Source organism: Oculina patagonica, chromosome 6, assembly GCF_052425735.1.
Source record: "Oculina patagonica isolate OP01 chromosome 6, crgOcupat, whole genome shotgun sequence".
Taxonomy (NCBI): Eukaryota; Metazoa; Cnidaria; class Anthozoa; order Scleractinia; family Oculinidae; genus Oculina; species Oculina patagonica.
Genome location: NC_135763.1, coordinates 6514518 through 6528660, shown reverse-complemented (window position 1 = coordinate 6528660; position 14143 = coordinate 6514518). Strand labels below are relative to the sequence as shown.

General features: G+C 38.8%; 2 protein-coding genes across 2 annotated transcripts in view; both read right to left on the bottom strand.

The window, feature by feature from the left end:
* LOC144656582 (uncharacterized) overlaps positions 1 to 14143 on the bottom strand; it is a 432902-nt gene that overhangs the window by 129627 nt on the left and 289132 nt on the right. The window lies entirely within an intron of this gene.
* LOC144658422 (flavin reductase (NADPH)-like) lies at positions 7948 to 12983 on the bottom strand. Its single transcript, XM_078518817.1, has 4 exons — positions 12835 to 12983; positions 11487 to 11657; positions 10193 to 10395; positions 7948 to 9178 (listed from the first exon to the last, which is right to left on the bottom strand). Exons 1-4 carry the CDS (start codon positions 12981 to 12983, stop codon positions 9027 to 9029), a joined length of 675 nt encoding a protein of 224 aa, XP_078374943.1. The 3' UTR covers positions 7948 to 9026.

The following is a 14143-nucleotide window of genomic DNA, read 5'->3' as shown; positions in this document are numbered from 1 at the left end:
AATCTACGCAGGCTAGAGAGAGACGCGCTAAAGGAATGTTATGATCACAATCCATCTAGGGGGGTGTGGAGGCATGCTTCCCCAGAAAATTTTGAAATTTCTAGGCTCGGAAATGCTATTTTCAGCGTTCTTTACCATATATTTCATCGAATAATAGATCTCATCAAGTGTTAAATGATGACAGATATTTTCAGGTATTAATAGGACCTTTCCTTCTGCACGAATTTTTTTCTTTGCCTTCCCCTTTGCACGATTTTTTTTCTTGCCGTTTTGGCTTGCATGATTTTTTTTTTGTTTTTTTCCCCATCCCCCCCCCCCCCATCACTTTTCTAATGGTCCGTCCCTAAGAAAAACAAACAAAAAGCTTAAAAATAAACGCAACTGTCAGTGCAAACAGCATCTGTTTTGTAAATAATAAAGATGGTAAATTTTAAGCTCGGTGATAAATAATGAAAAAAAAAATTTTTCAACAATGACACGAGCATGGGACAAAGAAAACTTCTGAGTCCCCGACGGGAATCGAACCCATGGCCTCCCAGATACCGGTATCTGGTATACCCAACCGGTATCTGGGAGGCCATGGGTTCGATTCCGGTCGGGGACTCAGAATTTTTCTTTGTCTCATGCTCGTGTCATTGTTGAAAAATTCATTTTCAGCATCTGTTTTGTTTAAATCTGATGATCGCATTTTTCGGCATTTACTAAAAAAAGAAAATTTTGACATGGCGGGAAAAATATTGACATGGCGGGAAAATTCGGCGGCCTCAGAAAGCAAACACGCATGGAATGCACCTTCTCCCCTGTAGTATTATCTCGTGTCGTCATGACAACGTCATGAGACAAAAATACATCAAAGCCATCTCGTCAGCGTAATATTGCGCAATGATAACACTCGTACTAGAAGACAATTAGTCTACACTGAACGATTCGATCTAAAGTTTTCTACAGAACTCGATGGGTGGTCTCACGATAGACCGCAAATTACTTTGCGTGAAGATTAAGAAAAAAAAAGAAAACACAACAAAGAGGACAAAAACTTTCAGGAAACCTTTTCCAGGGTTAACAGTCAAGAGTACGGAAAAAGGCGCTAAAAATGCTTAATGGCGGATTATTCTGCTTTGCTAGGAAATATTATTTAGTGTGGTTACTTAAATACAGGCTGAGATCAAGAGGTCTACAAGACGGAACACTTGTGAGCGTACGGACGATGTTAGTTAGAATTCACGACACGGAATGGGATTAAGGCGTGACCTGTCTGGCTCTTTGGATAATCTGTTTTTCTTTGAAGCACGTTTATTTGTAACTAGACACGATCCTGCCAAAGTTGCAGAAATAGATACATTTTAGGGGATAATCTAGAATGCAAACGCGGTCCCTGCCTTCTCTCCAAGGGACAAAGGCGAGAAGCGCCAAACAATCCCTACCTTTTTCGCTTTGCTACAACCACGCAAATCTTGATCGACGAATTCTACGCATCTAAATCGACAGTTATAGATAGACTTTGAAAAACGCTAGAAAACTCCACTGGTTGTTTTTTTAATAATTACTTCAATACAAGCAATGCATAAGGTGTCACCAAGTGGTGTTGGTTATTTTTATTTTTCGTTCTTCACAGCCCTCAGGAAGTTATAACGAGATTGCCTTCAAGGCCCGGTATATTGTAAAGGAACCTCTAGTGCAGCTTAAGATAGAGGGGCATACTCAAGTCACGTCCCGAAAATATCCGAATAAGCCTACAGGATACGATATAAATCCTTGGTTAAGAAGCCAAGATTTTGCAGCTTGAGTTCATTTGGCAGGATAGTGGATTAAGTATACATCATGGTACGAGATTAGGGTTTACCGGCACTAATTCGTAAGCTCCAAAATTAAACACGACCGCTGTTGCACGGGTTGCGCGATGTCACACACACAAAAGCTTAAGTTAAAACAACCTGAAAAATATCTACGCGAATAAAGGGAAGAAACAGTGTCGCCAGGAAAATACGGAAGTGGAACAAGATATAGTTATATCGGCCCTTTATCGTCTCCTTAAAGTTCTCTATTAAAAGCAACTCGGTCTATAAAAAGGCCATGTTAAAAATATACAATAATCGCTTGAAAAATAAACTTCTAAAAAAGTATCACAGTATTGGCAATGTCATAAATGACTGAAACACAGCTTAACTGATTATTCCGTTAAGCTGTTCTTTTAAACACGTTCTTGATTCCGTCAAGGTTAATCTTCGTGCGACGATTCACGTCTGCAGAAAATTGCTCTTACTTCTTTTTTAGCTGGTTCTCTTCTTTTTGTAACAAGTTCTCAATCCCAATTAAAGTCGGTATAATATTTGCATAGGTCATGTAAAATTCTCTCTCGTCTCAGCCCGGTCTCAGCAAAAATGTCGCAAGAATAATACTGAACTAGATAACAAAAAACACAATTGAAGATTATAGACACATGTTTGTTACGATATTTTAGGCTCCAACCTTTGGACTAAAGCTAGTAACTTTAGACATGAGCTTAGCTCAGTGACAATTGAATGAGCCTTAAGCTCTCACGGCATGTCTGCAGGTTTTCGTTATGTTGCAATCCGCGTCCTTATTATAGATACAGTACCTCCACTTCTACCTCAATGTTGAAAAAAGTCGAAATGGAATCAGCAGTTGGTTGCTACCGCCATAAAAAAATTTTCTGTGGCAACATTGAGACAGGACCACAGGTAGAGGGCATGCATGATTGAACAGCTGAAGTTGAACTTCGGCTCAAGTGTTCTAACAAATTATGTGGATTGTAGCAGTTTAGCGTTGCTCGCGCGAGCGGAGCCCTATACCTAAGAATTATTGGTAAAAACCCATCAAACTGAAAAATTTTGGTTCTGACGTAAGCGCACGCCCTCCATCCCTCCCTTCCCCCGGCCGCATAGGCTCTAGGGGAAGGGGAGGGGAGTCCCAAGACAAAATTTGTTGCGTAGTGATAACGCGAGGAAAGCCAGCGAGACAGAATTTTCTTCCGAAATATTCTTTGCATAATCTCCCGTAAAGTACTCTGTATTCCGTAGAATTTTGACAAGCGAAAAAAGGTTTATGGGAAGATCCGAAATAATGGCGTTTTGAAAGACCGCGGTCTCATCAATTATCAACCAACATTAGCCGATGCCCCATCTACACGCTTTTTTTTTTATTGCAATACTGAAATCACTTACAATTTTACTTACAACAGCTACAATACTAACGTTATTTACTAGCGTTACTTACAATATTGACAGTTATTTACAACACTTATCTCTTAACTATCAACACTAACTTGCTCACAATACGAAAAAAAAATTACAATACAACATTGCTTACAATTGCTTACAAACAAAATAGCTTACAGTTTCAATTATATTAATGTTACTTACTTAATGATTTGAAATATAACAAAAAGATAAATATATGTATATTAAAATATTTTGCAATTCATCTTAAAGTATAACTCAGAAATTTTGTTGAGCAGTGCAAAAAAAGAACGATAGCCTCAACGTCTTGGGGTGTTGGGAAGTATATGAAGGAATGAAGCGATTTTTTTCATCTGAATTAGATGAATTAATTTGAGCCTAGGAGAGGGAGTAAAGGTTCCCATTTCTTCAGATTGGATTTGGGTTTATGGGTTTCAATATTAAATTGTGATTGAAGGATTACAAGAAACGTTTTTACATGTGGAATTTTGTCATTACATCTACAGCACCAAATGTAGTGTCTTGCTAATAAGAAACAAAAGTTTAGTCGAGGAGAAAAATTTGAAGTATCAGACTTGAGTCTCAGAAATATTGTTATGTCTTTGGGATAGTTTGGAGGTATTAACTAAAACTTTTGAAGTGTTTCAGTTAAATTACGCCAAAAAAGTTTAATGATTTCACATTGCCAAAAAAGATGAATCAGGTCTTCAACACAATTGCTACAGAAAGTGCAGTTTGGGTCTTTCTTAATTCCAATTTTTGTTAAAAACGAATAAGTAGGAAGTATTCTATGCAGAAATCTATATTGAAAATTAATGAGCATTGTGCTTTTTGTACACCTGGCAGCCAAAGTATAAGCGGTTCTCCAATCCACGTCAGTGCCGCATTTCTCGGGGGCAATATTGGTGTTCCATTTTGTTTCACTTTTTATTGGTACAGCATTTTTGGAAGAAAGCAGCTTTTTGTAGACAACCTTGTTTCCCTTTGGGCTTTTAAGAAATAGGTTTAGGAACGGTTCGGATGCGACTGGATCCTTGGGTTCATTTGGTAAATTCGAATGCTTATATAGAACTTTAAGAGCAGATATAATTCCGTAATATTTTAGAGAATCGATATGTATTTTGTAAGCGTCTGTGAAGTCTTTGTAGGAAAGATAGCTGCAGGAGTCTGCTTTCATTAAATTTTTGACCTTGAGGACGCCTTGAAGGAAGAGCTTTTTGTCGAAAATTGGCTTGTTATCGATCCTGATCAGTGAGTTGTGCCATAGAGGTTGTTCAAGAAAGTGTTGTCTGCTTTTTATGACATTTTCAAAGCTGGCTTCCGACCATATTTCTAGCAATTCTCTTATGAAAGGGTTTTTTACTGGTATTGTTTTAGAGCAGTCCGCTTTGCTCAAGTTACCTTTGAAGACTAAGTTCCCTCCAAATTTGGCAAATTCGAGATCAAACAATTCTTTTCATTTTCCACGGTTTGAAGGGTCTAGGTACATTTGAATCCAAGTTGATTTCATTGACTTATTAAATGATGTTAAGTCAATCATTTTTAGACCTCCTTTATCATAGTCATTTATCAACACTGTTCTCTTAATTTTGTCCCTTTTTTGTTCCATAGGAAGCTGTAAAAAATGTCGTTTATTTCGCGGATGACGTTTTGGTTTGTTGGTAATGGAGCTAAAATATATGTTAGATGGGAAGCCAGCAGACTTTTAATAACCAAAATTTTGCCGATTAAGGATAAGCGGCGATGTTTCCAACAATTCAGAACGTTTCTAATTTTCTCCATTTTTTCATTATAATTGATATTTAGCGTGATGCTGGGGTCAGTGGAAATCCACACACCAAGGACTTTAACTTTTTTTTCTGGCCATTTAAAATTCATTTCCGGGAGGATTTTTTCTTTCTTTCCCGTCATTGATCCGATCCACAGAGCTTCAGTTTTTTTTTGTCATTAAGTTTAAGGCCGGACACATTGCCAAAACTATTGATCGTATCAAGAGCAACGGACAAAGATTCACGAGTACCGTTGAGAATCAAGGTGGCGTCATCGGCATATTGGCTTAATTTAATTTCTGTGTCGTTGACAGAGATGCCTTTTATGTTTGGATTAGACCTGATTGCTTTCGCTAAGACTTCGACTGATAGAATAAAGAGATATGGCGAAAGCGGGCAGCCTTGCCTGACACCTCTTTGTGGTTTAAAGAAATTGCTCGACCAGCCGTTATTTAAAACGCAGCTTTCAGCATTATTGTAAAACGTTCGAATCCAGTTCATTAAGGAGGAGCCGAAGCCAAAATACTTGAGCGTGCGTTCGACAAAATGCCATTCAAGTGAGTCGAATGCTTTTTCAAAATCTAGAAAAAGTAACAAGCCTGGAATGTTTTTTTGTGAAGCATATTCAATAATATTGTCTATCAATCGGACATTTTCTCCTATAAATCGTCCTTTTAGGAAGCCAGTCTGGTCATTGTTGATGAGATTTGGTATAACAGCTTTAAATCGATTTGCGATGGCTTTCGCGGCTATTTTATAATCACAGTTAAGAAGGGTAATCGGGCGCCAGTTTTTAATGAAATGTGGGTCTGAATCTTTTTTTGGTATAAGTTTAATTATTCCTCGTCTCTGTGTAATCGAAAGTTGCCCTGTGTTGTAACCGTAGTTCAGGGCGTCAATCAAGATAGAAGATAATTCGTCCCAAAAGGTTTTGTAGAACTCGGATGGAAGGCCATCAGTTCCTGGGCTTTTGTCAGAGTCCATGTGTTTGAGGGCTTCAAGGCATTCTTTTTCTGTTAACTTACCCTCACAGCTTGTACAGTCATCGTCGGTCAGTATAGTATCGTTAGCAGATTTAAAAAATTCATCATTTGATGATATTGTGTTTTCTTGAGATGTGTAAAGATTTTATAAAAGGTTTCGCATTCAGCAAGAATGTCCGTATCGGAGGTGACAAATTCATTTTCATTCGTTCGGAGCTGACTTATCGTGTTCAGTTTAAAGTGTCTCTTTTCAAGGTTCAGAAAGTATCTGGTATTTTTTTCGCCTTCATTGTACCATTTGGCTTTACACCTGATTATTGCCCCTTGGGTACGGATTCTAATTATTTCTTCTAACTCTTTTTTGTGCAATTCAAGCTCGCTTGCAATGTTATTGCGATGTGTTGTACTTATTGAAGGTTGCTCTAGTTCTTTTTCAAGTGTCGCAATTTTTTCTTCAAGTATCTGTTCTCTATGTACGGTTTTGCGTTTCCTGCCGGCCGCAAAGGTAATGGATTTCTCTCGGACCTTCATTTTGATCATATCCCAAAGCAGGGCTGGGCTAATTGTAGGATCGTTTTCATATATTTTTTTTTGTGTTTGTAGAATAGTCATCTTTATCAGATCGATATAATCGGTGTCAGATAATAGTGATGTGTTCAATTTCCAGAACCCTCGGCCCCTTGGATTTGTATGTAAGGAGATATTTAAAGTTATCATTGAATGGTCTGTTCTAAAGCTTGGTAGCATATCCGCGGAACTGACATTACTCAGAAAGCTTTGGCTTACAAGAAAGAAGCCTAGCCTGCAGTGAACTTCCGGCTGATTTTGGCGCCAGGTGTACCTTCTTTCGTCCGGATTTAAAATTCTCCAAGCATCTACGAGATTGAGGTTTTCTGCTTCCTCATGCAGGATATTTTTTGCATTATTGTGTGTTTTGGAGGTACCACCCTTCTTATCTATCTCTATGTCCAGAACGAGGTTGAAGTCGCCGCCGATTATGACGTCATCTCTTTGAAAGTCTTCAACATGTTCAAAAAGAGATTCAAAAAAAGTTGGGTCATCTTCATTTGGAGCGTAAAGATTGATCAACGTTATATTTTTGCCATTTGCATTTATATCGCGTATTATATAGCGACCTTCAACGTCAATGAAATTTTTTATGATTTTAATTTCGAAGTTGGGAAAATTTTTACTTGGCCAAAATCGGTGAACGGACTGATGCCACGATTTTAATTTCGACAAACGTTGCAAAGTAACACCCTGTTATGTGGGTGTTAACCCTGTTATGTTCATTTATAGATTATTTGTTTCCTCTGTTTCAGTGGCATGCCTGTAAACTAGCTATCTCGTTGAGATATGAAGCTAAGTGCGTGACCACTATAAACACATACCTTACCTTACCTTATATAACACTGAAGTCTGTCGCAGGTGTTCGTATAATCTCGGTAAGAGTCGTGAGGTCTTCGGGTGCTGTTTACACGTACTCTAATATATCCCGACAGATGGTGTCTTTTGCAGACCTGTTGTAAGAAATACCTCTATGATGGAATAATTTGTGAAAAGGCTAAGCTCACATTATACAAATCAGCAATTCTCCCTGATCTCACGTATTGCCGTGACTAGCAAGAGGCAAGACGAGGCACTTGCCTCGTCTAGATTTTATCCCAAAATTTAAAAAAAATGTTTAGTTGGGAAAATAACTTCCAGCTGAACAAGATTGATTTCTCGCAAGAAATATCTTATGAAAAATGTTGAAAAACGCGTTTCAGCTCTTCTAAAAATTTCTGTGGGTATGCCCCCAGACCCCCCTAACAAGATTGCTTCGTCTATGCTAAAAGTCTGGCTACAGCCCTGCATATATGCTAGGAAATTAGAAAGGGTACAAGAGAGGGCTCTCTGCGCGCAGTTTTCAATACCAAGATAGTAAAGTACAAAAAAATATTAAGATAAGATAACTTTATTTTAAAAAATCCTTCAGCATACAGTATAAAAATAAACAGCATGAAGATCTATCTACCTGACTAAACTAACTAATAATTACAGAATTACATTTAATTACACACTAAGCTGCTTTTCAAGGATGTCGTGTACAGAACTCATTCGAAGTTGCGGTGACGCAGTTTACGTTTAAAATGTTGTAAAGTCACCACAGATCGTAGATCATGCGATAGGCTGTTCTACAACTCAGCTCCTCTTTTTAAGAGAAGCTTTTCTTTAAATAATTGGTACCTGGCTGTGGAAGAGCATGACACGACAGGACTACCAAGTTTAGCGAACAGACGTTTACAAGATATGTTTATATTAATGTATTCGGTTAGAAACTCATATAAGCACCTAACCATATAAGCAATCTAAAAATTGCCACTTACGCAGTAACGATTTTCCTCTTCCTAATTAAATTAAATTATGTTAAATACGGCAAACACAGTGCTAGATACTTTGGTCCCTACTTATGGGGAAAAATAAACAATGAACTACGCAGGAAACCCGAACATATATTACGTAACGTTACTGTTATGGATATGATAGACGAAACATGCAAATGCAACGCACGCTTGTCGAAATTTCTAATTTTATCTTTATATATAGCCCATTTTCTTATCATGTGTCTCATGTTTGAATCATTTTTTTTTTCTATTTTACAACTTTTTTTATCTTCCTCTATGTACAACGTTTAACAATGTTTAAACATTTTTGGCGCTTCAATAAAGTTCATGCAGAGGCGGATCCAGGATTTTTCAAGGGGGGGGGGGGGGGGTGGCTGTTTACAAATATTTGTTTACGATTTTATTTTAGCCCCAGGTTTTTTTATGGGAGAGGGGAGTGGATGTTAGCGAATATCTCAACTTTATTTTAGTAAAAATTATGAACAATGTTTACACCTTTCCCAGTGTCACTGTCATTGTCCTTCTCTTTTTATTTTAATGTGTTTATTTTCATTTTTCTTGTGGATCAAGGGGGTTGGCTAGGCACCCAATACACACCCCCTGGATCCGCCCCTGTCATATTTGTATATGTGTACTCCTCGCCTTAGAAACAGAAGGCAGATACTCTCACAGAGAGACAGGGATATCTTATAATCCACCTATTGCAAATCCTTTCCGATCGTACACGTCACTATCCAAAACCTTTAGCATGAACTCTGCAACATCCGCGCGTGTCATCATAAACTTGGTACCAGTGTTACATTGTCCTTCCTCGACTTTATAGTCTCCTGTCCGTTCACCTACAAAGAAGAGTCGGTCCCCTGGTGAATATGAGTCCCAGTAATTTGACCCGACACTCGATAAGCAATGTTCGGCCTCGTTTGGCAATTGCAACAAGTTAACTATTCCACGCGTTGTTTCAAATTTTGGAACATGTTGTACGAGGGGATTCGACTTAGAAGCAAACTTTTGCTCAACATCTTTCAACATCAGTCCAAAAGGGTAGGTAATGAAACGGTTCCAAAATGTTCCCTCCGCGATGTTGGATTGGAATGTTGGAACCGTTTGAGCCATAACTCCGCCTCACTCCATACAGATTTAACATCATGATGGAGCTTGTTTTGAATTTTAGTGAAGCTCCCAACGGCCCGAAGGGCCGCAGAGCAGAGCCCCATACCCATCAGTAGAAAATTAACAGACCCATGCTTTTGGTTTTCATGGTCATCATGGCTAGCGGCATGGTTCGCGGACACGTGCGCTCAAGCGACGACGACGTCGCCCCAACATGGCGGCCATACTCCAGAAATAGGTTTACAGCTGGGACAACAAGGTATCCGCTGACCAGTATCACATGATCATATCGCAGGCTCACATGTAGAACTCATCGAGGTCAAATGTTTTTTTTTTAAGTTTACCGCTGACCAAGTCATGGTTTACATTGGATCGCGGGCTGTTATCGGTCAGTAGATTCCGATTTTCGAAAAGGGCGAAGAAAATAACCAGGGAGCTCCGCTTTTAGGCTCGGCTAAATTTATTTAATATGTTATTAGACTGATACATAATTGTGTTTAACCACTGTGAATGTTCATTGAACTCATTTGCTGTTCCATGTCCTAATATGTTTAGAGAGTTTGACCAAGTGATATCTTTTTATGGGCCACCTATCACCGTTGTCATCGTTGCTTTCAACAAATGACCACCACCAAAACTAAGCCTTCACCCCTCATAAAAAGCATTTTTAATTAAAAATTAAGCCTGACGCTTAGAACTGTTTTGGAATTTTACCCATAAGTTGAAGCGTGTGATCGACTTACCATTGATTAATCCACAAGGTCTAACTATGGTGTAGCTCAACACTTGAGGATCAGTACTCTGCAGCATCTTCTCCATGGTAGCCATGTCTTTAATCATACCATTGAGAAACAGCGGGTTAATAATCCAATCCACCAGCCATGAATTGTTTGGGCCTGGCTGCGTGCACCATGCTGTCATAGTTACAAGTCTTTTTACACCACACCTGTAAATTTGTTTATTTATTCAAGACTAAATGTTCAGCACTAACAGCAAAGGCCCCAAAAGCGGTTTAAAGCTCCAGGGTTCCAGGCCCAAAATAGCCATGCTCCATGCATGCTGAGATGTGGTTCCCCCCCCCCCCCCAAAAAAAAAAAAAAAAAAATTAATATATATATATGGTTCACCATTAAATTCTCTTTGATTTGCCGGGAACTATCTGTCTGATGGATATTTGATGTTCTTAAAATTAGCATAATGTATTAGCCCTGGAAGCTTTGCTTCTCGGGGTAATATTTGTTTTGAGAACATCAAATTTCCGTTGGGTAGCTATCAGCCAATAGTTCCTTGACAGAAACACTCTATTGTTTAAACAGGTTCCAGGCAAGCAGCAAAAAGCAGAAAAAAGTTGGCCTAGGCTCCATAGCAAAACATTAAAGGGTTCTGAGGCTCTGGAACATAAACCACCCTCACCCCCTCCCACCAGTCCCCACTTTAAGACCCTGAACAATTCATTACCAAGGGGACTGAATTACCAACTATTCAAGGGGACTGAATTTTTAGCTGGGGTAGCAGATTTTGCAGCATTGACAATTTTGCATATGCTGTACATATTAAAAGGCATTAAAATCAATGATCAAATTTTTGGAATATCGTTACAGTACAACTTCATCTGGTGGCATGCAAAGGTGTTAGAGAACTCTTGCTGATTTTAATGATGCAGGGGCAAAAGGAAATGCTACTGACATTTTACTTTTCTGGACATCAAGTTTTTCCAAAACAGAGCCAAGTGAAACAGCTTAAAGATAAATGAGGAAAAACAAATCTTATTCAAGATATCCCTTGTGGCTAGTCATAACAAGCACATAAAAAAATGCTTGCTTGCTAATAAGTGCTCTATAGCCTTTAGCAATTTTCTTATAATTCTTAGTCTTGTGTCATGTTAGAAATGCAAGGACAAACCTCTATTATCCAGATCACAAGGAACTCACAAGGAACTCACTGAGATCATCAAGTGTGGATAATTTAATGTGAATGAGTTCTGAAATTCAGGCCCACAGAACAAAAATGTAGATAAAATTGTATGCTTAAAATTACCTTCTCATTCCTTCCAGTATAGCAAACATAGACTCAGAGTAGAACGTTGTAGGATTAAAAATACTTGCGGCAACTCCTAAACAAGAAATTACGGCATCTTTTCCCTTTAAAGCAGCAATGAAACTCTCCACATCACAGGCATCACCTTTAACCAATTCTAAATTGGGATGCCTAAAAGAAAACAAAAAAAGTGCAATAGAATTTACTTGAACCACTGTTATCAAATTCTATTTTTAGAGCACAGATATCCGAAGCTCGTGCAATGAGTAGTGTTAAGAGCAATTTTTAATTTTCAATGGATGCCGATGGTCTGTAGAAATCAACCATTTGTAACACACTCTAACAAGTTTTCATTAAGCATGTACCAGTTCTGATCTTGCTATTGTTGTGTTATAAAAACCTAAGCCAAATAAAGTTGAAATACCCATTGTGACCTAACATAAACTGGCCACATGTGCAGAATGTTGACTCACTGGTTCACTAGCGTAAGTTTTCCTTAAGTGGAAGCAATTTACTGGTAACCCCAGAAAGTGCAACTTGTCTAAATATAGTTTCAGGAACATACAAATGCCAAAATAATCCAACTGAGATGGGCACAAGGTACATAACCGTGTAAGTCAGTCCTTTTTAGACTTTCTTGGAGATACATAAAATTCCGCTTATAAGCCCTGGATTTATACTACTTGGCATAAGGGGTTTTGGATCGGCCAATAAACAGGAGGGATTATATATTAGGGGGGGGGGGGGATTAAACCCAGATTAAAAAAACATGTCAGAATGAACTATAGCAGCATGTTTGATCAAAATTATTTTTCACTAACTGGTTTTGAATTTAGCTTTAAAATCTCATCATTAATCAATTTCATTTCAAATATATTATGAATGATGTACTAGGAGAGGGGGACTTATCTTTTTTTTTTTTTTTTGGAGGTGGGGGGGGGGGGAACATCATGGGATTTATAATCCATCAAAGATTTTTAAGCGTATGATTGGTCTAAACACTTCATGTGATGTAGCCAAAACTGGGGAATATCAGTTGCTATAAGATGTTAACTAAAATTGATATGCAGAGTCTGGGCTACCTATGGCTACCTACCGGAAAAACAATGTTAACCTTGTAAGCCTCTTTTTTTGGAGGGGGTGAGGGGGGGGGGGGGGGGGGGGGATTATAACATGTTATAAGTCATGATCTTGGGGAGGAGGCCGAGGGGCATAATAGGGGGGAATGTTGATAATTCCGAGAGGGGCTTATGAGGGGGGGGGGGGGGTGGTACAGCAATCAGTTCAACATTTGCAGTCTGAACGATCAGTGAATTTCGCTGTAAAACTTGTACTTAAATAAACGTACCGTTTTTCGACTTTCTCCGGTGTTCTCACCACGGCTGTTACAAGGTAGCCTTGCTCTAGTGCTTGTGTTACTACCTCTTTTCCCGTTCCCCCGGTGCCCCCAAATACAACCAGTTTTAACGCTCTCGAATCTGCACTTTCGGCCGCCATTTTGCTTTTGTAATGACGCGAAAGGCCTGGGTTTGAATTATATAAACCCCTACCCAGGCCCAGTCCTTAGCAAAGGGACTGATTGAGTTCTCTGTCTGCCTGTTTGTTTGTTTGTTTGATTGTTCGGTTGTTTGTTGTTTACTACTTACTATGTTGCTCTGTGTTCGTCCATACGACGAACCAGGCGTAAAAATATGGATCCATCCCATGGTGGACCATCTCCTGGACCCTGACCTCGTGGAAAAATTACCTTACAACTTTTCTTAATTCCAGGCATAACTAATCGATGACATCAATGACATCAATGAAATCAATGAGTAATCAATGAGTAATCGACGGGTAATCAGTTGATTAGTCATTGATTATTGCCGATGATCAATGAGTAATCGATGACTAATCGATAGGCCACAAAATGTTTGGTCATCGATTGCATCGATTAGTCATTGCATTGATTGAATTGATTACTCATCGATATAGTCTCGTGGTTGTAAACCGGAACTTGTAAAAGTACGTATAACTTGTATAACACGCTATAACAATCTAACAATATCATGGTAACACGTGAAAAAAGTACAGAAAGTAAAAGTGCTTGCAGCTGTTCCGGTACGTAATGTAAGTGCTTATGATGGCTGTCTCCCTCAGCCGAAGCAGTTTTACTTTGCTGACAAACATCCACCGACCAAAATCTATAACCACGTAGTCGATTCTTGTCTTCGTACTTGTTAGTTTCATTTCCAGACCCGAGGGGGGGGGGGGGGGTACTCCCTATAATGGCCTATACGGGGAGGCTCCGCCCGAAAGGGTTACCTTTTTCAGGCTTTAGGTATATAAAAGGGTAGGGATTTCACGAGTTTAAGTATATGAAAGGGTATGGGAATCTGTCATTTGGCTATTTAAAAGGGCCTTTAATTAAAATATTTCGAGCAGAAGCAATTTATGGCTGTTTTATTTTAATTTATTAATCGCTACCTAAAAATGACAAGAACACGTCCTATTTTAAGTCCACGCCATACTCTTAGGTATATGAAAGGGGTACCTTTTTCAGTTAAAGGTATACGAAAGGGGTACAATTTCTGTCAAAAATGGTATATAAAAGGGTAAGGGGTTAGAACTTGGGGCGGAGCCTCCCCGTATAAAACTTTTTAGAGTACCCCCCCCCC

Coding starts and splice junctions, on each gene's coding strand:
- LOC144658422 (XM_078518817.1), bottom strand. CDS start 12,983: ATGGCGGCCGAAAGTGCAGATTCGAGAGCGTTAAAACTGGTTGTATTT. Junction 11,658..12,834: donor CCGGAGAAAGTCGAAAAACG/GTACGTTTATTT, acceptor GTTTTCTTTTAG/GCATCCCAATTTAGAATTGG. Junction 10,396..11,486: donor ATACTGGAAGGAATGAGAAG/GTAATTTTAAGC, acceptor ACAAATTTACAG/GTGTGGTGTAAAAAGACTTG.